Source organism: Halichoerus grypus, chromosome 10 (genome assembly GCF_964656455.1).
Source record: "Halichoerus grypus chromosome 10, mHalGry1.hap1.1, whole genome shotgun sequence".
In the NCBI taxonomy this organism is placed as follows: Eukaryota; Metazoa; Chordata; class Mammalia; order Carnivora; family Phocidae; genus Halichoerus; species Halichoerus grypus.
In genome coordinates, this window is record NC_135721.1 from 19898329 (window position 1) to 19923452 (window position 25124).

Genomic DNA, 25124 nt, shown 5'->3' on the forward strand with positions numbered 1-25124 from the left:
AGTCCTGTAGACAGAGAATGACAGACAGAGTCCCAAGAAAGAGAGGCTGCGGGTGGGAAAACCAAGAAGACCTGCTGTGTGCGTCTGTGCATAGCCCCACTTTCCAGCACCTGGAATGGAACAGGCACTAGAAATGTTTTGGGGAGGATTACCAGGGCAGAGAGCTCTTTGTCTGGCTTAGATCACCAACTGTGTGACTACACCTGGGTAACCAATATCTGCAAAGGTTGTCACAAATACGGCCACAGGTCAAGGCAGGAGGAGAGCCAGGAGTCAATGAACACCCATGATACAAACACAACAAAGTCAGGGAACAAAGACTACCACCACTATTACTTAGTACTGCTCTGAAACAGAGTTTCCTAAACTTGCCTGAAGATTAAAAAAAAAACAAAACTCCTGGGGTATTTGTTTTAAAAATGAAACAAAACAAAGCAGATTCATCTGCCTCAACCCAGACCTACAAAGATAAAATTCCCAGGGGTAGAGACTTGGTATTTTGTATAGTAATAAACTGCCCAGTTGATTCTTTTCAGGTAAATTTAGGAAATGCTACTCTAGAAGTTCCTACCAACACAAAGAGGTTAAAAAAAAAAAAAGTTGTAACTGTCGGGAAATTACTAAGTTACTGTTTCCTATAGGTGATACAGGTATCTACTTAGACGTCCAAGAAAACTGACTGAAAAATCATTAGAATTATGTATTGACAGAAAGGCCAGTGAGACTTCCTGATGGAAATGCCCATTAGACCACTGAATAGAGGAGTCTTAACCAGGATAAGAAGCCTGGGCTGGAAGTAAGAATTGCAGAAATCCATCTATGTCCAGGGGATCATTTAAAAACCTGGAATTGTGTGAAAACATTCAGTGGGAGGGCACCGAAAGAGAAGAAAACACAGCTCAGGAGAGATGCCAGGGAACACAGTATCAGTTTATCAGAGGTAATAAAAGGTTTCATCACTAACACATGAACATTCCATCACTGCACATGTTGTAGTCACTAAATGGAGAGAAAACGTAATGAATATACAATCCACATGTATTAAACTTCTTTAGAGAAACAGTTCTACCCTAAATCTGCACCACTAGACCTCAGAAAGCACCAGTTTATACAGGCAATTCCTGATATATGTGAGTTAATATAGAAACAAGCAATTCACATCGCAGGGTCATATGGATCCCTATAACCCTCTCCACACATGGAAGTAGGGTACGCGTTCTCCAGCTCAGCTCTGGCGGCCACCTGTAAGAATCAGAAAAGATCTAAAGTGGGAGAAAGCGCTGCGGGGGAGTCAGGACTGTGGGAGGAAACTGCTCATCTGAAGCGTTGTTTGGGTTAAGTCATACATTTCTCTGCAATGGAAAACCTCCCTGTCATCTCTTTGCTCTAAGAATAATCAAGCTGGATGGAAAAAATGACTTATTGTTCATAAACTATACACCAATACTTTCTTTGATAAGCATCCATCTTTTTAAACAGCTGGGTCCATTTCAAATGTTCTGCTTTCAAACTCAGCACTTTTGCAGCTGTAAATGGATTTAAGAATAAATAGTACATCCAAATACCATAGTAGAGTGGGGGCAACGTTCAGATGCTGAAAAAAGCAATATTTAAAACTCCCGATCAACCTACTGAAAATGCTGATAACTGCTATCAGGTATCTCCAGCCTGTTCCTTCTCTCTCTCAGATGGCACCACAAGGTCCACAGTTTCAGACGGAGCACCTTGGCCAGTGAAGCGGCCAGTCTGTCGGTCAGGAGAACTTCAGGGCCCTTCCCTCCCAGGCCTTCATACCACAGGGACAGGAGGCAAGACGGGCACAGGGCTCTGCGCGTGCCTGGGAAGACCTGTCCCAACTCACACTGCTAGCAGCAGCACCATGGTCTGCACTGGACACTACCTGGGACTCATTCCAGCACAACCTCTGTCATAAGGTTATCACACCATGCTTGTTTCATCAGAAATCCAAGACTCCCACTTGGATGCTCACTCCCATCAGGCCTTGTAATACCCTCCCACGGCCCCATCTCTCACTGATCCTCAACTCTCATTCTACTTGTCTTCACAGTCTGCACCCCCATCCCCCTTCTCTGGCAGAGAAGCCTCTTCTCTGAGTGTTACCTCACCTTCTTGCCCCGGAGGAAACCTGGCTTTCCCCGACGGCTCAGCTGCCCCTGCAGCCATTCAAGAGGCAGCTGCTTTCTCTCTCATACTCTCAAACTGATCTTCTCCTAGAATCTCACTGCCACTCTCACATCATTCTGCCTTTTCCTTAAAACCCCAGTTCTGAATTTCACATCATCAGACCAAAATGCTACGTATCTGTCCGTAGTGGAGTGCAACATTACACCGGCCATAATTCCTGTTGATTCCAACATCCACATAGCTGACCTTTCCCATATACTAGTTATAGTGGGTTGAATGGTGGCCCCCAAAGATATATCCACATCCTAATCTCTGGAACCTGAGAATATTGCCTATATGGCAAAAAGGGTGAATATTACCTTCTATGGCAAAACACAATTAAGTTAAGGACCTTGAGACAAAGAGTTTATCCTGAATTATCTGGGTGGGCCCAGATGCAATTACCTGTCTCCTCATAAAATAGACACACAAAGGAGAAGAGAAAGAAGAGGAAGAGGCGGTGTGACCACGGAGGCGGTACCTGTAGGGATGCAGCCACAAGTCAAGAAATGCCAAGAGCCACCAGAAGTGAGAGGAGGCAAAGAATGGTGTGACGGTTAATTTCACATCAACTTGCTGGGCTACTGGATGCCCAGATATTTGGTCAGACATTATTTTCAGTGTTCCTGTGAGGGTGTTTTTAGTTAGAGGAGATTAACATATAAATTGGTAGACCAAGTAAAGCACACTCCCCTCCCTAATGCGAGTGGGCTTCATCCAATTAGTTGAAGACCTGAGCAGAACACAAAGGCTGACCCTCGCCCAGATAAGAAAGAATTCCTCTGGCCTCACTGCCTCTGAACTAGGATGCTGGCTTGTTCCTGCCTTCAGATGTGAATGGAAACATCTGCTCTTCCTGGGTCTGGAGGCCCAGACCAGAATGTCACCATTGGTTCTCCAGGTTCCCAAGCTGTCAGACCAAAACTGGCACTCCACCATCAGCTCTCCTGGGGCTCCAGCTTACTGACTCATCCTGCACACCTCGAGACCTGTCAGCCTCCATAACTGCGTGAACCAATTCCTTATAATAAATCTGCTTATATATAAATATATATGTATCAATACACGTAATACGTAGAGAGGTTCTGTTTCTCTGGAGACCTCTAATACAAACGGATTTTTCCCTAGAGTCTCCACAGGGAGTGTGGTCCTGCTGACATCTTGACTTCAAATCTGTGGTGTCCAAAACTTCTGCTTTAAGTCACCAAGTCTGCAATAATTTGTTCTGGCAGCTCTAGGAAACTTACTTATACACTGGTCTTCCTTGAACTCACCTTCAACCACCTTTCCCCTCCTCGATATCCGCCACCAGCCTCACAGTCATATCCTGGAACATTTTACTGCCAATGACTGTACATCACCGAAAATCTCGATTGCAAGCACCCCACTCTCATACAAACTTCTGTTCGTCTAGCTCACTCCTTTAAGGACCTACCTCCAGCAATACTTCAATGCCAGCAGGTCCTATTCTCCACTGAGCCTACCACCTTCCCCCGGTCCCCTGTATCCCTCAAGGCCTCATTTCTCCTTTAATCAACCTACACTCCATGGCCCATTATTGTATTCATTTCTTTGCATACTCTCCAACCCCACCACCCTGCCAGCTCTCTTCCTTTGTCATACTCTCTGTCTAAACCCCAACTTCATCCGCTCTGCTCCTCTACCCTCTACACACTGGGAAAGTAAATACCCAACTATGCTGACTGGTCGGACTTTGAATTTAGAACCACCAACCTCAAGTTAGTCATTCCAATCTCAGTTTAAATGTCGCTTCTTCAAAAAGGCTTTTCCTGACCAAATTAAAAAAAAAAAAAACAGCTTTATTGAGATATAATTTACATACCATTAAATTCACCCTTTTAACATTACAATTCAGTGGTTTTTAGTATACTGAAAGAGTTGTACGACCATAACTATTATCTCATTTCAGAACATTTTTTTCACCCCGAAAAGAAATCCAATACTCATTGGCAGTCACACCCCATTCCTCCCCTCTCCTCAGCCCTTGGCAACCACAAATCTGCTCTCTGTCTCTTTGCATTTGCCTATTCTGGACATTTCATATAAATGGAGTCATACAAGAGGTGACATTTTGTGTCTGGCTTCTTTTACTTGGCATAGTTTCAAGGTTCATCCATGTTTTAGCATATATCAGTAACTTCATTTCCTTTTCTTGTCTAGTAATATTCCACTATATTGACATACATTGTGCTTATCTATTCGTCAGTTGACCAATACTTGGGTTATTTACACTTTTTAGCTATTTCGAATAATGTTGCTATGAACACTCATATACAAGTTTTTGTGTGCACATGTATTTTCAATTCCCAAAGGAGAATTCTCCATTCTCACCTGGGAGTGCCGGACCACATCGTAACTCTGTTTAACATTTTGAGGAACTACTAGACTGTTTTTCCACAGTGGAAAAATTTTATATTCCGACCAGCAGTGTACCGGGGTTCCTGTTTCTTCACATTCTCGTTACCACTAGTTATTGTCAATCTTTTCTTATTTTAAGAAATAAGGAGAGGAGTGGGTATGAAGTGGCATCTCATGGTGGCTTTGATTAGACATTTCCCTAATGACTAATGGCATTGAGCATCTTTTCAACATGCTTATTGGCCATTTGTATATCTTCTTTGGAGAAATGTCTATTCAGATCCTTTACCCATCTTCCCCCTAAAGTCAACTTACTTTTTTTTTTCACTGTAAAACCCCGTGACGGAAAATTGACCATCTCAACCATTACTTAACTCCAGTGGTGTTAAGTATATTCACACTGTTGTGAAACAGATCTCCCAAACTTGTTCGTCTTGCAAATCTGAAACTCTGTACTGATTACACAACTCTCATTCTTTCCCCCACCCCCAGCTCCTGGTAACCACCACTCTACTTTCCCTTTGCTCATGTTTAAATTGGGTTATTTGGTGGTTTTTGTTGAGTTATAAGAGTTCTTTATAATTCTGGATACAAGTCCCTTATCAGATATATGATTTGCAAGTATTTCCTCCTTTTCAGTAAATTGCCTTTTTACTGTCTTGATGGTGTTCTTTGAAGCATCAACTTTTTAATTTCGATGAAGTTCAATTATCTATTATTTGTCTGTTGCTTGTGCTTTTAGTATCACATCTAGGAAGGTGCAGCATACCCCAAGGTCACAAAAATCTATGCCTATGTTTTGTTCTAAGAGTTTCTTAGTTTTAGCTCTTACATTTAGGTCTATAACCCACTTTGAGTTAATTTTTTATACTGTATAAGGTAGGAGTCCAGTTTCAGTCTTTTGCATGTAAATATCCAATTGTCCCAGCACCATATTTTGAAAAGACTATTCTTCCCCTCCTGAACAGTCCTGTCACCCTTGTTGAAAATCTGTCGACAACAAATGTAAGGGCTTATTTTTGGACTCTCAATTCTGTTCCATTAATCTATCTATACATTTAACCTCATGCAAGTACTACACTGTCTTGATTAGTGTTTTATTACTGAGATAAGCTTTAAAGTCAGGAAGTGTGAATTATCCAACTGTGTTCTTCTTTTTCAAGATTGTTTTGGCTATTCTGAGTCCCTTGCATATCCATATGAATTTTAGTATCAGCTTATAGGATTATGAAAAAAAGCAGCTGAGATTCTCAGGGAAATTGCATTGAATCTGTAGATAAATTTAGGGAATACTGTCATGTTAACAATATTAAGTCTTTCAATCTACAAATGTGTAGGTTTTTCTATTTACTTAGGTTTTCTTTAATTACTTTCAATGATGTTTTATAGTTTTCACTGTACACCTGCTATGTAGCAGGTACCTAATAAGAATTTGTTGAATAAATATAAATGAGTGAGTGAACTCAGCAGCAGAAAGTTAAGGGAGTTCCGTTCTAATGGCTTTTGTTGTCTCTGTGTAGTAAGAAAGGAGGTCAGCCTTTGAAAGAGAGGGAAGAGTGGGGGTAGATGGTTATTTTTAAATGGAGATTTTATTCCTATACAACTTTAACTGACCATTGCAAAAAATGGAAAAGCAAGGTGATCAGAGAGCAGGATTGCAGTGCTGAGAGTCACTATGAAGTTCGTGATCATGAGTTTATGGTAATACTAGTCTGCCCTTTTGTATGGCTTTCTCCAGAAATACTTAAAAGAAAGCAGACAGATTAATTCATCCATGAATTTAGTTGACAGAGAGATGGATTAAAAAAAAAAAAGTCACAGGACAATGGAGTTTATGGTACAGGAAAGAAGCACCATATCTAAAACGATAAAGAGAAAAGAAAGACAAAGAGAGGACTGAGAATGCAGACAAGTCAATGGAGTAGAGGCTGGAGGAAGATAAGGGATGGTCTTAATGAGAGAGTAGTTGAACAAGTCAGCTGGAATGACAACACAGAATGGGGCGTCTAAATCAGTGGTTCTGAAGTAGAGCAGTCAGAGGTGCTGAGAGGGTCCAGGGTGTACGTGGGGGAGTGGATGTCTGAGGCTCAGCGGAGAAGACTGTCAGAGTCCAGGAAGTCAAGAAACTGTGTGGCCAGGGTCTTGAAAGGATTGACTCTCTAGATACTGAAATCACCCAAGAAGTGACCACAATTCTGGTACCAATCCATCCTGGAGTGAAGGGAAACGACAAGAGAACTGCAATCAGAAAAGAAGAAGGAGGGTAGAGCTAAAATGGCATGAGCCTCAAGAAAGTGTCTTGCTTATTGTTGGTGTTGTTGGTTGTTTAATCCAGGAGATTCAGGTTGTAATGGTCTAGAAGCGGCAAGGTAGAAAACAAGGAAGAAAATGACGAGGATGAGTAGTACATGCAGAATTCTAAGTTGACTCTCAGTAACACTTGTCCTCAGACAATCCTTTCCCCTTTGAATGTAGTTGGAACCTGTGAAGATGATGAACTCTATCACCCCTCTGATTATGTTATATGGCAAAAGGGAGACTACCCTGATGGGCTTGGTCTCATCAGGTGAGCCCTTTAAAAGGAGCATTTTTTCTGGCGAGTTGCAGAAGAGGAAGTCAGAGAAATGTGCTCCAACTGGCTTGGAAGAAAGCAAATGTCCATTTTGTAAACTGCCTCTGGGGGCCACATGGTAGGGAACTGCAGGTGACCTCTGGGAACTGAGAGTCCTCCCTGGCTGGAAGCTAGCAGGAAAATGGGGACCTCGATACCATACCTGCAATAAAATGAATTCAGCCAACCAGTGAGCTGGCAAGAGGACCCCCCCAACCCAGATGATAACTACAGTCTCGACTGACACCCTGAAGTCAGCCCAGTAAGACCTAGAGCATAGAATCCAGTCAAGCCATTGCCTAGGCCTCTGACACACAGAAACGGAAATAACAAATCTCTGTTGTTTTAAGCTGCTAACGTTGTGATAATTTATTACGCAGTAACAGAACACTAAAACAGTGTCCATAAACAGTTTACCCAGGAAATCCCAGTTTATGCATGCTGTCCCTCCCTGCATAAAGAATAGGGCCTCTTTTACTCTCAAGTCAGTCTGTTGTATATGATAAATTATATAGCCACCCTCACAATAATTTCACCTCCCAATCCCCAAAAACACATAGATGTGGGAGAATAAATAGCTACCAACTGAAAAGGTACAGGAGAAGGGGAGCTCCTAACAGACAGCCAAACTTCAATTAAGACGGGGGTAAAAGAAATGCTTAAGAAGCAGGACAAGTGAGGGCAGCTTGCTGCCTAAGGAGCAGCAGTTGTAAAAGCACTCGAGATGCGGAGGACTGCGGACGGCAAGAAGGATGGGGGGGTGGGGGGGAGCAATGAGTCACCGACAGATGGAGATGGGAATGGTGGTGTCAGTAAGACGGTGAGAGCGGATCGTGATTAATGAAAACAGAGGTGGGAACCACAGCGGACACAGTCTCAGCAGCTTCTCTGAGGAGTGTGGGGCATTGGGCTACATGTCCAGTTTGTAGATTCCGTGTGGAATGTCTTCATGTATTTGTCTTACCTTGTGCTATAACTTGCCACAAGTGTGGATACTGCCTTATGCCTTTAAAAAACGTCCTCCTAAAAAGGAACCCTCATGCACTGTTGATGAGAGGAGAGGTGAGCTGGTGTAGCCACTATGGAAAATGGTATGGAGGTTCCACAACAAATTAAAAATAAAATTCCCACATGATCCAATAATTCCACTACCAGGTATTTACCCACAGAAAACAAAAACACTAATTCAAAAAGATATATGCACCCCTATGTTTATTGTAACATTATTTGCAATAGTCAAATTTTGGGAGCAACCCAAGTGTCCATCAATAGATGAATGGATAAAGAGGGTGTGGTATACATATGATGGAATGTTACTCAACCATAAAAAAAGAATGAAATCTTGCCATTTGCAACAATGTGGATGGACCTAGAGAGTATTATGCTAAGTAAAACGTGTCAATCAGAGAAAGACAAATACTATATGATTTCATTCATATTTGGAATTTAAGAAACAAAACAAATGAACAAAGGGAAAAAATGAGACAAACCAAATACAGACTCTTAACTATAGAGAACAAACTGATGATTACCAGAGGGGAGGTGGGTGGGGGAGCGGTGAAACAGGTGAAGGGGATTAAGAGCACACTTAATGAAGAACACTGAGTAAGGTATAAAGTTGTTGAATCACTATATTGTACACCTGAAACTAATATAACACTGTACGTTAATTATACTTGAATTTTAAAAATTAAAAAAATTTTTAAATCCTCCTGCCTAGTTTTACACTATATGTACAAAGTAGTTAAATTATGACGTGACTATTTGAACCTGGCAGAAGCATGACCAAGAAGCATACTTTTTTCTCATTGAATACATATCCTCTCAAAATTCTAGAGATGTGAGGAGAGGTGTGCTAGTCACATGAGAATTAAATACTGCTTCTGACAAGGACAGGTCAACAACAAATCTTAATTGGTCCAGGTCTATGACAACAAAATTTGCTCTGAACCCTTAAGGTAAATTATTTAATATCACTAATGCCCAAATAAGTATACTAGACATATGTGTGTTGCCTGTTAATATTTATTTTTTTAAAAGGAGCAATAATATTAACAGAGATTGCTAAACAAATCCAAATACTTCCTCATTTATAGATTTTGAAGAACAAGGTAAGTAACTTTGTTCAGAGATGGAGCCTGCCCTCTGCTGGGAAGAAAGGTGAAATTTCCATATATTCCATATTACATAACTGGCTCTACTAAGCCACTCAACTAACAAATAGTAGCTGTGTTACAAGTGCATTTTGTATAAACACACAAACAGCCTTCCTGCCAAGTGGAGACCAAATTTTTCTTGGTAAAACAAAGACCAGGGTAAGCAGAGATCTGAAGGTAAGGCAGAGGGGAGGGCAGGAAATGGCTTCTTTCTAGCCTTGCATAGCCAGAAAGGGTTAAGAGCTTCTGTTTGGGAAAATGGAAAAGCTCCAGATGGATGGTGGCGATGATTGCACAACAATATGAATGTGCTTAATGCCAGTGAACTGGACACCTAAAAAGAGGTAAAATGTAAATTTTATGTTATATATATTTCACGCTAATTGAAAGAAAGTGAGGGATATGAGAGACAGGGAGAGAGAGAGGAGGAGGAGGAGGAAAAAAAAGGAGGAGGAGGACAGGGAGGGAAGGAAGAAGGGAAAAATGCATAAAATAAATCAGAAAAGCATGTATGCCCTGACCAAGGAAAATGAAGGCCAGGGTTAAGATCATTTAACAGTGATTAAAAACAACAACACTATATTTGAAATACTTTAAAAGAATCATCCTCCAAATCTGAATACTGGAATATGAGAAAAAAAATCCCAGTAAATATTATGCATAGTTGTTTTAACAAAGTGCTCTTTTAAAAAGTATAACTTAGTAGAAAAACATGATAGATAGTTTCTCTGGGTGAATTAACCATTTAAACAGAAAGCCTTGTGCAGATCATAAGGCCTTCTCCTCAGTGTGGCAGACTGGACGCATGGTTGGATATACTCATTTGTATGTTCTTTCATTCATCTATTTAACAAATATTTACTGAAGATTAACTATATGCCAGGAATTATTCCCAAACATAACTGCACCATACCACTCACCACACCACACATGCTCCTTCGGATGGGCCTTTACGGCCACCACCACCCCCAGCATCCTCTCCCTCCGCCAGCTGGACTGGCCCTAGTGCCTCGATGCTGTAACCAGCACAATTTGGCAGAACGTGACTGCATGACTTCCACAGCTTAGGCAGGAAAGGCCTTGCAGCCTTCCCCTAACGCTCCTGGAACACTGGTTTTCCAGATGCTTCCTCCAGGGACGCTCTCTCTGAAAACACAGCCGCCATGCTGTGGAATGCACAGGCCACATTCAGGCCACAGGCCAAACCAGGTGGCTCCAGCACACCGCCTGGTGGAGCCCAGCCTTCTAGCCCTCCCCAGGCAGATGCCAGACACACGAGTGAAGAAGCCTCCAGTCATTCAAGCCACCCACCCCGCCTGGTATTTCAGAAATCCAGCAGAGGCTCCAGAAGTCATGGAGCAGGAACAACCCAGCCCCTCTGCCCTGTCCAAACTCCTGACACCAAAGCCGTGGGCCTAACAAAATGGTTGTTTTCAGTCCCTAGTTTTGTAGACGCTTATTTTGCAGCAACAATAACTAAAACACTGTACACCGCAGGCCTCCCGGTGGCAAGGTTACCAGGAATATGACCCGGGAACCTCAGAGAAGATGCTGAATATATCCTTGCAAACTAGAATGTACAAATCAATACCGATTACATGGCCCACTGCCTTGCTTCCATGTGGAGGACCCCCCGGGTCCCTCTCTGCCCCTCATTCTTCTGACCAGCCTGGCTGGTCCGAGGGAAGGCATGAACATGCCAGCTCAGCCACTTCCCCTCCCTTGTTTCCTGGTATCTGCAGGCCCCACACAAAGCACACGTTCTCCTCTGCGCCCTCAGCCTTGAGCTTCCAGCTCTGCTCCCTGCTGGAAGGGCCTGCACTGGGCTGGGCTGTATTCAATTCAGGGGCCACTGGCAAGGCCATTACTTCCTCACAGTTAAAACCACCTTCTTGAACAGATTGCCATCTGCCTAACTCCCGGGAGGCTGCAGTGGTGAGTGGGAAAAGCAAAGCGGGATTAATCGGGTCTCCTAAAATCCCACTAAGAACAACTATCAGAAAACAGTGTTAGAATAGATCACTTCGGACAGGTTTTGTCCCCACTGCTCTTGCAAGACGAACCCCACGTTGTTAGATGAGGGGCCACTTCTCAATCTTCTCACTGGACTGTCTGTCACAGCCCTGGACACAGATGATCGCTCCCTCCTCCTCCAAACACTCTTCACACGCTTCCAGGAGAGCTTCTTCCCCTGCGTCACTGTTTGCAGGTTCTTCTCTTCTCCCAGATCTCTTAATGATGACCCCTGACGTCAGTTCTCATTCCTCTTCTCTTTTTTCTTCTCTGCTCTCTCTCTACTCACTCACTCGAGGGGACCATCCAGTCTCATGGCTTTCAGTATCATCCACTTGCCAAGGACCCCCAAGCTGATTTCTATCTCAGACTTCCTTCTTGATGTCTAGACTCATATGCCAGGGCCTATTCAACAAGTCCATATGGATATCTAGTAAGCACCTTAAATTCAAACTGAATTTCCACAGTGAACTCTCAATCCTCACCTCTATGTGTGCTCTATCCACAGCTGTCCCATCTCAGCTGATGACAATTCCATCCTTCTAGTTGTTTAGGACAAAATCTTAACTCCTGTCCTCTCCCAAGCCACATCCAACCCATCAGGCAATTTTTAAAGTACATCCTCGTTCCACCCTTGTCACCACCTGACTACCACCATCCTACCGCATCTGGTTTTGATGACTGCAATCATTTCTCCTGAAATGGTCTCTCTGCTTCTATCTTTTCCTCCCACTTTACCCTTTACATGTTATCCAGCCTGATCATTTTAAAAGATAAATCAAGCCATACCATTCTTCTACTCAAAACTCTCTAAAGACTCCTCATTTCCCTAGAGCAAAGGCCAACATCCTTACAATGGCCAGCACGGCCCTTGTGAGCGATCTGACCTCCTCTCCTGTAGTCCTCCTCCTCCTATTGACTCCACTCTGGGCACATAGGCTTCTCTGCTGTTCCCTGAACTCAGAAGCACACTCCTGCCCTCAGGCTCCATGCTGAAAACGCCTCCTCCTCCCCAGATGTCTGCTAGCAGACACCCAAGACACGCTCAAATCTCACTTTCTCAACACAGCCTCTATGACCCGATACTCTGGATTCTGCTTTCTGATTTCCTGCTCATGTGCGAGTCCAGTGTAAATTGGCTGAGGGGCTCTGATCCATCTACCAGATACCCATCTAAGGACATCTGCCTCTACTTGTTTCTTTGGAGATCCTTCCATGTGGCCAGTGTCTACTGGGAATGAGAAGGGTAAAGAGAAGATGAGAGGGACACATCTGCTTAAAACAGCCTTGACCCAGAAGTAACACAGATCACTTGCAAATAAATTCCACTGGTGAGAACTAGTCATATGGCCCCATCGGGCTGCAAGGAGGATGGGCTATATCATCTAGGTGTAGGTCCAGGAAGAGAAGGAAAACATGGATATTGGTAAGTAATTCTAATCATGAAATACCTTTTTCCTCCTCTTTCTACACATAAAACACACTTAAACCTCTCCCAAGAGAAAACCCGAGGTCCCATTTAGTCAGTGCATCTAAAGACAAGTCCAGGGCCTCTGGGTACATCGAAGTCTTCTTTAACAAGACCATGTGTAGCTCTTTATGATGCAAACTAGGAACAAACAGGGCAAATTATCTGCACCCACCCTCCCCAGTTCCACTACACAATGAAGGAACACAAGCAGGAGGTTCTTCCTTATCCAATCTCCTCCTTGGCAAAGGTGGGCTCTGGCATGCCCTCCCTAGGGGCTGTATAACCTTCATAACCCATCTCTTCCCAGAGCAAGGTCTGGATCCTTAAAAAGTAGGTTTACAGCTCAAATAGCCAAGTGCTTGTTACATGCAGGCTCATGGTTCCTTTGCCAATATACAATTCCCTCAAAAACTTAGTAGGCCTTTGATCTATTTGTTTCCAGTCAGTTCCAAGTGCCAGTAACCACACACAAAGTCCTTTCCTAGACATAATTCTCAAGCCTGATTTATGTCTTTGCCTCCATTCCTCTTGCTTTGAACTAACAGAGGCCACCTGGAGGCCATATGAAACAAAAGGTCAGCAGTTTCCAACTTTGGCTGCATGAGAGAATCACTTGGGGGAACTTTTAAAAACTGCCTTATCTAGGTTTCATATACCTTTGACCCATTAAATCAGAAGCTACATAGGTGAGAACAAGGTGATTCTGAGGAACAGCCAAGAACGAGAACTCATGCCCTTATCTGATCTTCGCCATAGGACTAAGCTACCTTTCTTCAACTGAGAAAGTTCCCTAGGCCTTTATTGCTCAAAGCCTTTCTCAACTCTTACCTATTGCGCTCCAGGGTCTATAAGCAATCTGTTTTTCCTGTCACTGCTCCAACTGTCAGAACTTTCTCTAGTCCCTTTCATTTTTTGCTTGAAAACTTGCTAATTCTTTCCTAAGCTCATCTCTTTCTCATCATACCTAAAAAAACAGCCAACACACACTCACACTCCAATCCTTTCCAACTTTTGACCTGGAGCTCAGGTGGCACGAAGTGTGCCTTCTAAGTTATCATGGATGACAAATTAACCCAATTGGTCACCACTGCGTAACACGAGTTTCTGTCCTTCCCAACTCCAATATGAGTGTCCTCATCAGAGCTATTTGACTGCTAAGTCAATGACACAGATCTTAAGGTTTTTTTTTTAACAGGACTCTACTTCCAGTACCAACTACTATAGCAAAAACTAAAACCTCAGTAGCTTAACACAAAGTTTCTCTCTTGCTCCCATCAAAGTCAAGTAGGTTGGCAGAATACTCTTCTCCACCCATCATTCAAGGACCTAGTTTCCTTTCATTTGTGGTTTTATCCTCCTATGGGTCCTAATGAAATTCTCCCCACTAAGCTGGCAGAGAGAACAGAAGAGGCACTCAGCTATTAACGGTCTTATTCTAGGAAGACACTTATCACTCCAATCACATTCCACTGATAAGTGCTATTTACATGGTCCTTCTTAGATACGGGAAGGCTGAGAAATGTAGTCTAGATGTATGTTCGGCAAAAATAGGAAAACAGCGATGTCAGTGAGCCCTAATGACCTCTTTCATACCCCTTAAAATTTAAGCCCCACAGGGCAGGAATCTGATTTGTTCATAGATGTACCCTACATGCCTGTAACAGTGCCTGGAACCACACAGTAGGAGCTCAAATAATATGAATGAATAATGAATGCACAGAATGAATCACAGATATGATACCACATGGCATTTTTTTCCTAAAATATTTTAAAGTCAAATGAATGATGACTAAAAGAATAAATGAATTACACTGCACAGTTACTTAGGTAAAACATTAAACAGAAACTTTTGGAAAAATCAAAGTAAACTTCCAAGCACCAATATAACACCTATCAAATCTACAATACAAATTCATATACAAACTTGTTAAATGCACACTAAATTTATCTCTTGTGAACACAGAAAAATATTCATTCAAATACTAGTATAAACACAGTGGGCAATCTTCAAAGAAATTACTATTAAAGTGATTTACACATCTTTTTGTTAGTGGAAACTTCTTTACCCACATCAGTCCCAAAATTCACTCACATCTTCCTCAAAGAACAAGGGCACTGCACATACAGTTCTAATCTTGAAAACAAGGTATACACACACACACACACACACACACACACACACACACTGCTAAAAAAACCTTACCAGTATGCATCAGTCACACATAATGCATATACTCATCAAAATTCAGAACTGATACCAGCTTCATGCCTATAATACTTGATTTTTCTTGAAATCTCCAGTCACTATAACAACAATGAATAAAATTAAAAAACAACAACAACAAAGCTAAAATAAAAATAACAAATGGGAATATGGCTTACTTCACAAGAATGTTGTGAGGATCAAGCAAAAATACAAGAATTCATTTGTGATTTCTGTACCTTCATTTATGTGTTTTAACTCAATGCCAAAATTCAAGAGTATATGAAACGCTGCTTTGTAAATCATAAAGCAGTATTTAGCCACTTATCTTTAAAAAAAAATGTAAAATTCCCATTTCTTAAAAGGGCTACAAATTAGCTAAATGAGCAAGTTCAAACTATAACGAACAAGTTCCTCACTTCCTCTCAACATCTAGAATGAGAATTGTCAGAAGAAACATCCCAATGAATCTAATCATTTTAAGTGGTAACAGAGCAAAGAGTTATCTCAGTGTTGAGAGTTAGACTCTAAAAAACAATGGGAAAAAATTAACAAATCAATTAAGTGGGACACTTGCACTTTAAGAAAGGGAAAAGTAACAACTTGAAAATCTACAGATTATCTCTATTCAATGAAAAAGAAAAGAAACTACTACATTGCATTTTTTTTCCACTGCTTGTTTAAAAATTTTAAATAATCACTCCTCAACCAAAAAAGTACTGGAATTTACGACACAACAAAACCTAGGATAGGATGTTCAGTTTAACGAAATTTTATGGTTAAGTGTAACTGAAAACCTATCTGATTTAAAAAAAAAAAAAATTATCTCTAACATGTCAGAGATGTAGGAAGTAAAGTGCACATGTGGGTTGAAATTTGTTTTTTTTTTTTTAAACCAATCCCTGATATGAACTTACTTGCCTTTTTTCTTGATTGAGTTTTAAGAAGGCTAACTAGAAAAAAAAAAAGAAAAAAACCCCTGGTAATTGAAGCTTTCTAATACTTAAAGTCCAGTAGGATAACCAAGGGTAAGAACCTAAATCCTGAATTATACGTATGACCCTATATATTGTTCTACCCTTTAGCAAACCAACCGACCAACCAACGAAAACTAAAGGGAAAAGTTTTTAAAACGACTTTTGGGAAATAAACGGATGGCATTTTAAAAACTCTGAAAATAAACTGAGAAAAGGGAAGAAAAATGACTGATGCTAAGCTTGTTACGTGATTTATAAACACCGCAGGAAAATCACACGTCCTGCACCCAAATATTGTTATTTAAAGGACTACTTTTGAACGTAAGGACATCAATGTGGCAACTGTAAGATACAATATTTCCCCAACCTCAGAGAGATGAAAATTTAACTCCTTTATTTCATGCAGCTTTCTGTGCAACATTTAAACCCTAGAGACAGGAAACAAATATGCTTGAGAAAAAGAACTTTAAATCTTACTTAAAGCCAAGCTCTGGGGGGATACCCCGCCGCACAATTCTAAAATAAGAAGACTCTTCTCACTTTTCCACTTCAACTGTAATAATATCCCCATCTCCTGGAACTTTAAAAATTCTCCTTTTAAAATCAAGTGATGAAAATAAATAAAGAAACAAAGAAACAAACAAACAAATAAAACCAGGTGATGAGGCACAAGGTGTTTGCGCCGTCATGGCCGTCACGGCCGTCACGTGAAGACCACATTACCCGGCGTCCTCGCTCGCGAGGCATCTACCCGGAAGCCGGCCCGGGGCCGCCGCGCAGACAGAGTAACGGCGGAGGACCCGGGCGGGGACATAAAGCAATTACCCAGGACGAGTGCTCCTTCATCTGGTGCTGGTTGCTGTGAGGGCCACTGGCATGGCCGCGCCAAAAGCAGTTTTGGCAGAGCTGGTAGCTGTGGCACTGCTGGCACCGGTACCGGAAGCCCATCATGCTCTCGCAGCGGCAGTAGGAGCACTCCACGGGGTGGAAGACTGCGGAAGCACACAGCGGGCGGGGCGGGGAGGGAGAGAAGGCATTTTCATTTGGAGAAATCAAGTCAATACAGGGGAAAACCAAACCTCACGTACACAAGCAAAGGTGGAAACAGAATTAGAAGCGAAAATTCTAAATTGTCTCCTAGTTAACGGAACCTGCCATTTACTAGAATAAAAGGGAAAGACAATAACCCTAACCCTAAAGATGAGAAGAGTTTCTCAAGTTACTACATTATATTCCAATCCACCTGAGAAAATAACCAATTTCTTTTTTTTTTTTAATGAAACTCGTGTTTGTCAAAATTCAGATAAATATATAAGGAAAGAAGAGAGAGAAGCCTTCTCAGTCTAAAATTTATTTCCCAAACGTGTTGCTTTTTAGAGAGATGTATCATTGTTAGTTGTAGAGACATTTGTTTCGTTCCCTAACATGAGATCCGTGAGAGCTCAGATGATGTACTAAGTGTCTCTGTTACCTGAAAATGGTATTTTACACAGTACCTTTCAACTGAAAGCCTTCAAATGTTGGCTGAATTAAAAGCTATCACACACCTGGGCGTAAGTGGTTAACTGGTTTAAAAAAAAAAAAAGTAAGGCTAGACATATTACCATGTTAGTTGTAGGTAAGAGTTCTAAGTAGCAGAACAGTAAAATAAAATACTCTAGGCCAACGAAGGGGCGGTGACTGGGAGGAAGGGAAACTCAGACCTGTCCCTCCTTCCTCCACTCATACAGCAGCTTGCCTAATGAAAAACTGCCAGGTAGCGGTCAGGATTCAGAGAGATTGCTGGGATTCTCTTAACAGCCTGAACGTAAGTTCACTGAGTGGTACGTGGGCAATGCACAACTCTGTATTACAGGTGGTTGTTTATACTTTTCAGAGTTGGTAGCATGGTTGTTCCCACTGGCAATTCAATTCTGAACACAAGAAATGGAAGTCGATGGGAAAGGGGCATATAGTATTCAAATCTTCATCTGAATAACTCTTTCAAATACTATGTACACAAATCCAATCTTATCTCAATAATAAGGATTTTTGGTCCTGTTTCCAAAAATGTACATTAACTAGGGCATCAAGGCTCAAAAAACAAAAATGAGCACTAGGTGAGGAAAACAATATAACAGAATCATTAAAGACTGTAAGAAAAGTAAAATCAGGAATGAGAATTCCAAAGGACATACTTCCTCTAAAAAATTCAAGCTTTTTGTCATCAAGATATTTCTAAGGAATAATGAAAGTGCTAATAAGAATCTGTGCTCCAAATTAAAACTATACAATCTAGGGGCACCTGAGTGGCTCAGTTGGTTAAGCGTTTGTCTTCGGCTCAGGTCATGATCTGGGAGTCCTGGGATCGAGCCCCACATCAGGCTCCCTGTTCATTGGAGAGTCTGCTTCTCCCTCTGACCCTCCCCACCTTGTGCTCACTCGTTCTCTCTCTTTCTCTAATAAATAAAATCTTAAAAAAAATTTTTTTAATTAAAAACAATAAAACTACAATCTAGTAAAGTTCCGCCAAAGAACACTACTCCCAAATCAATCTGGAGCTCACATCAACATAGGCAATATCAGCATACCAGCATTTATAATTCTATACAATTATTTTTGGTTAATATTAAATAATACATGTACATTAATATTAAATTATCAAGTGTATTGATTATCTTGGTTGAACATGTATACTGTGTGATTTCTCTCCTCTTCTACACCAGTCAAGAGCCACACATTAGACAGTATCATGGGTTGACCAGGTGGAAATGGAAAGAACCAGAATGTGCAGAGGATCATCAAGTGTACTCAGTCAATTATAAATAAGATCAGGTTTTGGTAAAAGCATTCTTTTTGGAAGAACGCATGTTAGTAATCTTATACACGATACACTTGGATTAGTAAAACAATATAAAAAGTACAACTTTTGTGTAACTAAATAGATATCTGTCCTTATAAGTAGTAACTTCAATATAATTCAAGTGATGAATTTCATAGAAAGGGCCCAAACAACAATAAAAATACCATACAGAAATATAGAAATACCATAATTTTAGAATTTATTTCCCCACCATAAAAATTAAGATATGTAGATAAATGTTATTGTGATAGATAACGTTTTATTTTCAAGATATGTCAATGAGTTCATACTATTTCTCTGTCCCTAAGAAAACTATCACTAACCTCATAAGAATGTAATCAACAAATAATACACTATATACAAAGTCACAGTAAAATGTTCATATAGATAACAAAAATCAGGACAAATGAGATTCTTTCTATATGGTATGGCAGATACGAAATGACTTTATGAAAACAAACTGAATATGAAAGTCCTAAAACACTTCAGGCTTTAAAAGTATTGCCTCCAAAAGAGCCAATAATCCTTCAATAATAATATAATAATTTAACAGTATAAATCTCTATCCAAAAATCCTGTTAAAAAATTTAGCCGTTTTAGTTTAGTCAAGAGATTCTACACCTTGAGGAAAATAATCCTGAATCTAAGGTACCTGTGAACTAAAGCCACAGTGGGGCAAAAAGCTGAGAGGTTTAAAAACAAAAGGTACAGATGAGAGAGGGAAAAGACAGAGTATGGATGTGCATTTCATTCTCACAAAGGGGAAAAAGAGAGCTCTACTTTTTCGGGCCTCTCAGCTGTTACTGGTTCTCTTTGGCAGAATAAGAAACAGGCAAGAGCCTTGAGAGGAGGTTACATAAGAAACTATAGCCTTTCCTTTAACAAACTCACACAACCTAAACAAGGAGATAAACCGATAGTGATAGAAGAAAGAATTAAGAAGTTACAGGAGATAACTACCATTTCAATTCCAAGCAAGACAAAGATTTAAGTCAAATTCCTGGAAAGGATACCAGGAGTAAGTCAAGATAAAATAGTAAAGGCAGAAAGTGAAGATGTGTGAAGTACCAAATTCTATCGTAGCTATTTTCCTTTAAACTGTTCCAAAATCATTACAGTTTTAGTGCTTGATACTGCATATATCCAATTTTTTAGAACTGTGACTTTTATAAATTAAAGGGGGGGAAAAAAGGAAGTCATGGCTAAATCAGGTGGGTTCAAGTGATTCTCAGTGGGGGAAAGCCTGGAGTTTGAACCACAAAGTTTTATGACCTGATATTTCTGTTTCTTGGTACCCTATGTAATAAGCCCCCTTCCCCTACTTTTCTTTGAGAAATAAATATCCCTCTTCCGAAAGCTAAAAATCACAAATTCAAATGACACAGTGACAGCAAATGTCAATTATAATTTTCAATGGTAATAGCTAAGGACACTACAAATACCATCAGTTCATGTATTTCCTGTAGCACAAGGGACTGAATGATCAAAGTTCTGCTTACCATTCTCAACATGGGCGAGCCTATGCATGAGAGGTAGCCAGACAAGGCACTGGGGAGGAGGATCGGCCATCATTGTGTCTAAAAACATATTTAGCATTATCTTTTTCTGTGAAGAGAAGAAAAACAAACATACTTTATATTATTCAAGTATCTCTGAATTCCAAATTTAAGTTAATCTAGAATTCTCTCAACCAAGTTGTAATGAATTCCATGTGAAATTCTATAGCAAAATACAATAATATTTTACATTACTATAGACACTGAAACACACTATACATTACTGCTATATTCAAATGCATTTCCACATACATCATTCTGAGTCTTAAAACAATTGTGTAAGGTAAATAGTTGAGGTATCACTATCTTCATCTTACAGATGAGAAATAAAGGAACAAAGCATTTAAATGACTTATAAAGGTCCTGGGGCACCTGGGTGGCTCAGTGGGTTGAGCGTCTGACTCTTCATTTCAGCTCAGATCATGATCTCCAGGTTGTGGGATCCAGCCCCGCATCAGGCTCCACACTCAGCAGGGAGTCTGCCTGGGATTCTCTCTCCCCCTCTCCCTCTGCTTCTGTCCCTCTCCCACTTGTTCTCTCTCTATCTCTCTCTCTCTCAAATAAATAAATAAATCTTTAGGGGGGAAATAAATAAATAAATAACCTGTAAAGGCCCTACCCAAATCAGACACAGAGCGAGGACTGGAACTCAGCTGCCCTTCAAATTACTATTTCTATTACCCACAGGGAAGACAGACACCCCACACCTTATTACAGAACATCAGCGAGAGCAGGAACTACTCCACTTGTTGTTTACTGTATTTCCAGCATTTCGTAACAGTGCCAGGCACACAACAGGCACTTGATAAGTAATCACTGAATAAATACTAAAGTGAGGAGCAAACATTGTTAAACATCACTTAACAACTTTCTCATTTACAGAAAGAAAACTAAAGCACAGAGTAGTGAAGTAATTTGACCCAATCACAAAGACAGTTACAATAGGGATGAAAATAGAGCCTGAACATCCAATGTCCATCACTCCCCCATTACACCATCTCCCCAGCTAGACTGCATTTTTGTGTTCTGTCTTTATTTCTCTCTTTTAAACAAATACATATGAAGCTTCCACTGCATGTGGAACACTGGCATAATTACATCCCACTGGACATAGAAAATAAGAAAACAGTCTAGAAAAAAGAGTCATGTGATGTAGATAGAACAGATTCTCAACAATTTTCAAATTAATGAATTGTCTTTTTATTTCCTCTAACCCACAAAACACCTTTGCAGCTCCAAAAGGAAAGGAAAAAGGAGGAAAAGGGAGTGCCTTACAACTAGATGTGAGAGTTCTGTAATTGCAACTTAGACACCTCGGCCCCCACTTCAGACTTGATTCCAAAACAAGGGTAGAAACAAAAGGGCAGACACAGGAGGGTAGGAGATGCAGGACCAGTAGTAAGTAGGACTTTTCCAAGTCCTCGTCCCACCATTCCAAGGCACGGGGAGGGACTGAGGACTAGGGACAAGCGGACACCAAAAGGCACCCAGAATTTCATCCCAAGAACTGTGTTCTCAGTCCCACCACTTTTCCTGAAGTGATAACAGGATCTACAAAATGGGGTGTTTCCCCATAAAACTTTAAAATACTTTATTTTGGTGGGGGTAGAAATGATAAAATTAGTTAGAGCTGACCCAAAGATTTTGCCAGTGTATTACAAAATAAGTGATTTTTACCACTGATCTATTCACCATAAACTGGAAGCAAGGAGTGAAGGCACTGTGGTGATAAGTCAGGAGGATGGTGGCCTCCAGCATTTGAGTGTCCATCATGACACTTTTTCAATGATGGTTACCACCATACAAACAGGAGACTACAGACTCACTTTTGTGTATCTTTTTGGCAACTATGAGAATCTTGATTCCATTGTATGTAAGGAGATAATTCTTATTAAGAATAATCTTTTTAAGGGCGCCTGGGTGGCTCAGTTGGTTAAGCGACTGCCTTCGGCTCAGGTCATGATCCTGGACTCCCGGGATCGAGTCCCGCATCGGACTCCCTGCTCAGTGGGGAGTCTGCTTCTCCCTCTGACCCTACCCCCTCTCGTGCACTCTCTCTCACTCAAATAAATAAATAAAATCTTTAAAAAAAAAAGAATAATCTTTTTTAAAAAGAAACTGGTAAATAGGGAACAGAAAAAGGAAGATAAAGTATATGGCACAACAAGAAAGAGGCTTTTGCAATAAAAACTTGAAAAAGGTGAAGAAATATGAAGGAAAGCCTCTGATCGAGGACAGAGATTGGAGGCCAACACTGAATAGGGTGAGGGAAGGGGCGAGCAAGAGGGCTGACTGAGGGTGATAAAGAAGGAAGTTACCATACAAAGGCCCTCTAAAGAAAGCTGTGCTCTGGTGGTGAGGTTTGAAAACTACCTACTCAATCAGGCTAAATAAAGTTTTCCAAAGTGTTTTCCATCTCGGGTATCCAAGTCACTGATGTTTCTGAGACCTCAGTGGAACCTCAGAGGAATGAGTGAACAACATTAAAAATAAAACCAGAAAGTCACCGAAGAATTTAAATGGAGGTCCAGATATGGAAAATGCCTCTAATTATGGATATGCGGATAATTGCAACAAAGCAAATAAATGGAAAGTGTCTACATAAAATTACTGAGAAAGAAGATGCTAGGAAGCTAGTAAAAGGTAGTAACCAAAAACTAAATGTATGTTTAAATTAATATTTCTATATTAAAATTGCATTTCTACAAGTCTACCTATAATCCTAGTGCTACTTTTGATTCACCTATCATGGAGGTTTCTTTTTTAATCTTCAAGATGAAAAGGAACAATTATATTTGACAGCTCAGAAGACCCTGACTAAAAAACACTCAGGGTCAGTTTACAAAAGTTGTCCTAAGGTCTGTTTGTAATTTGAAGTCCTCCAAAAGCATCAGGAATGCAACCAGAAGAACTCTGTCCAAGCAACCTGTCTTCCATAAACCATGTAATTTGGGGAAAATCATTTGACATTCTGGTTTCAGTTTTCTCACCTCTGAAAGGGTAGAGCAGTGATTCTCAAAGTGTGGTCAGAAGCTGCCCTGTAGGTCCCTAAAACATTTTCAAGGAGCCCATGAGGCGAGAACTATTTTCATAACAATTCCCAGACATTATTTGCCCTTTTCAATTTCAGTCTCTCATAGGTGTCCAGTGGGGTGTGCGAGAAGCAAGGTGGCATATCCACAATCATCTGAAAAAACTACTAAAGCATTCCTCCCTTTTCCAACTCCTCCCTGTGTGAGGTCAGATTTCTTTCCATATTTTAACCAAAACAAAATATCACAACAGAATCAATGGAGAGGCAGATAGGAGAATCCAGCTGTCTTCAATTGAGCCAAATATTAAAGCAATTTGCAAAAATGTAAAACCATAGCACACTTGTTAAATATTTTTGTTTTGGAATATATAGTTATTTTTCATAAAAGTATATTATTTAAGATGTAACAGGTTTATGATTATTTTTTTTTCATGTAGGCTCCACACACAGCGTGGAGTCCAACACGGGGCTTCAACTCACGACCCTGAAATCAAGACCTGAGTTAAGATCAAGAGTTGGACGCCCAACCAACTGAGCCCCCAAGCATCCTATCATTGCTATTTTTAAATGACAATCAATATCTTTAATTTCTCAAATTTAATTTCTAGTATAGAAATACTAATAGGTATAACCCACATAAACAAAAGCTCTCTGGGGTCCTCAATAATTTTTATTGTAAAGAGGTCCTAAGACCAGAAAGTTTGAGAATAGCGGAGATAAAATTCCCAGCTCAAAATTCCATGACTCGGTAAATAACTATGTGGAAGACAGGTTGGCTCTTTTTTCTCCTTTTTTGTTTTATTTTGGTTTTTTTTCTTGAGTTGAACACATTCTTTGCATTTCTCCTTATTTTTATAGCACAATGATATTTATAACAAAAACTATAATAAAATTGCAAAAATACATTTTCCCACAATTCTCATTTTGCTATATTTCTCTCCAAATGTATATATGCTTCTATGTAATTATGTACACAGGGCAGACAAAAATATATAATGTTTTTTCACTTAACTTTTTATTAAATATTGTTTTGCAACCAGGTCTTCATTTCTAATCATTTTAACAGCTGCCTGATCCACTGAGCAGAGACACCATGATTTATCTCTGCCTTTCTCTATAAAACAGGCTGTTTCTATCCTTGTGTGTACTCATTTTTTTCTTGGAAGTGAGCGTTTTTTTGGTCACCTACCTCCCGGCCCTTTGTTATTCTAAGCCTCAATACTGACAATTATTACCCTAGAGCCATTCTCACCTCCTTCCCTCCTCCCATGACTACATTTTCCCTGTTTTAAAGGGGGACAGGGACCATCGCTTAAAAATGAGAAATCCAGTATCACTAAAATAACATGAGAAAACAAGTTAGTTTAGCATTGGATCATCACAGGTGCAATTCCCAAACTCGTCATTTCCGTTAAAACATATTATTTCCTTATGGGCAACAGGTATTTCTTATCCATTGCCTTAACTTACTTGATCATCAATTAAACCACGTATGACATATAGTTAATAAACTTAAAAACATTTTTTTAAATCTTCTGGATTAAAAACATTTTTATACAAACTTTTGTGCAGAGTTAGAAATTTTCTGTCTGACCAAGGCAAATATACATTAACTGGTTATAGGACCAGTGCTATGGGCCAAACTTTTGATATTATTAGACACCGAATTTGTTCATATCACAGATTTATTTTGAAAAT

The 25124-nt window shown here is 40.3% G+C and overlaps 1 protein-coding gene across 15 annotated transcripts in view; it reads right to left on the minus strand.

The window, feature by feature from the left end:
• DTNB (dystrobrevin beta) overlaps positions 1-25124 on the minus strand; it is a 256744-nt gene that overhangs the window by 131591 nt on the left and 100029 nt on the right. For all 15 annotated transcript variants that reach the window (XR_013441625.1, XM_078056068.1, XM_078056065.1 and 12 more), the window contains 2 exons: positions 20336-20441; positions 16820-16986 (listed from right to left, as the gene is read on the minus strand). Coding sequence is in view for 14 of the 15 variants with exons in the window: in XM_078056068.1 (XP_077912194.1) it covers positions 16820-16986; positions 20336-20441 (273 nt within the window). In the remaining variant the exon portion in view is untranslated. The remainder of the gene's footprint in view (positions 1-16819; positions 16987-20335; positions 20442-25124) is intronic.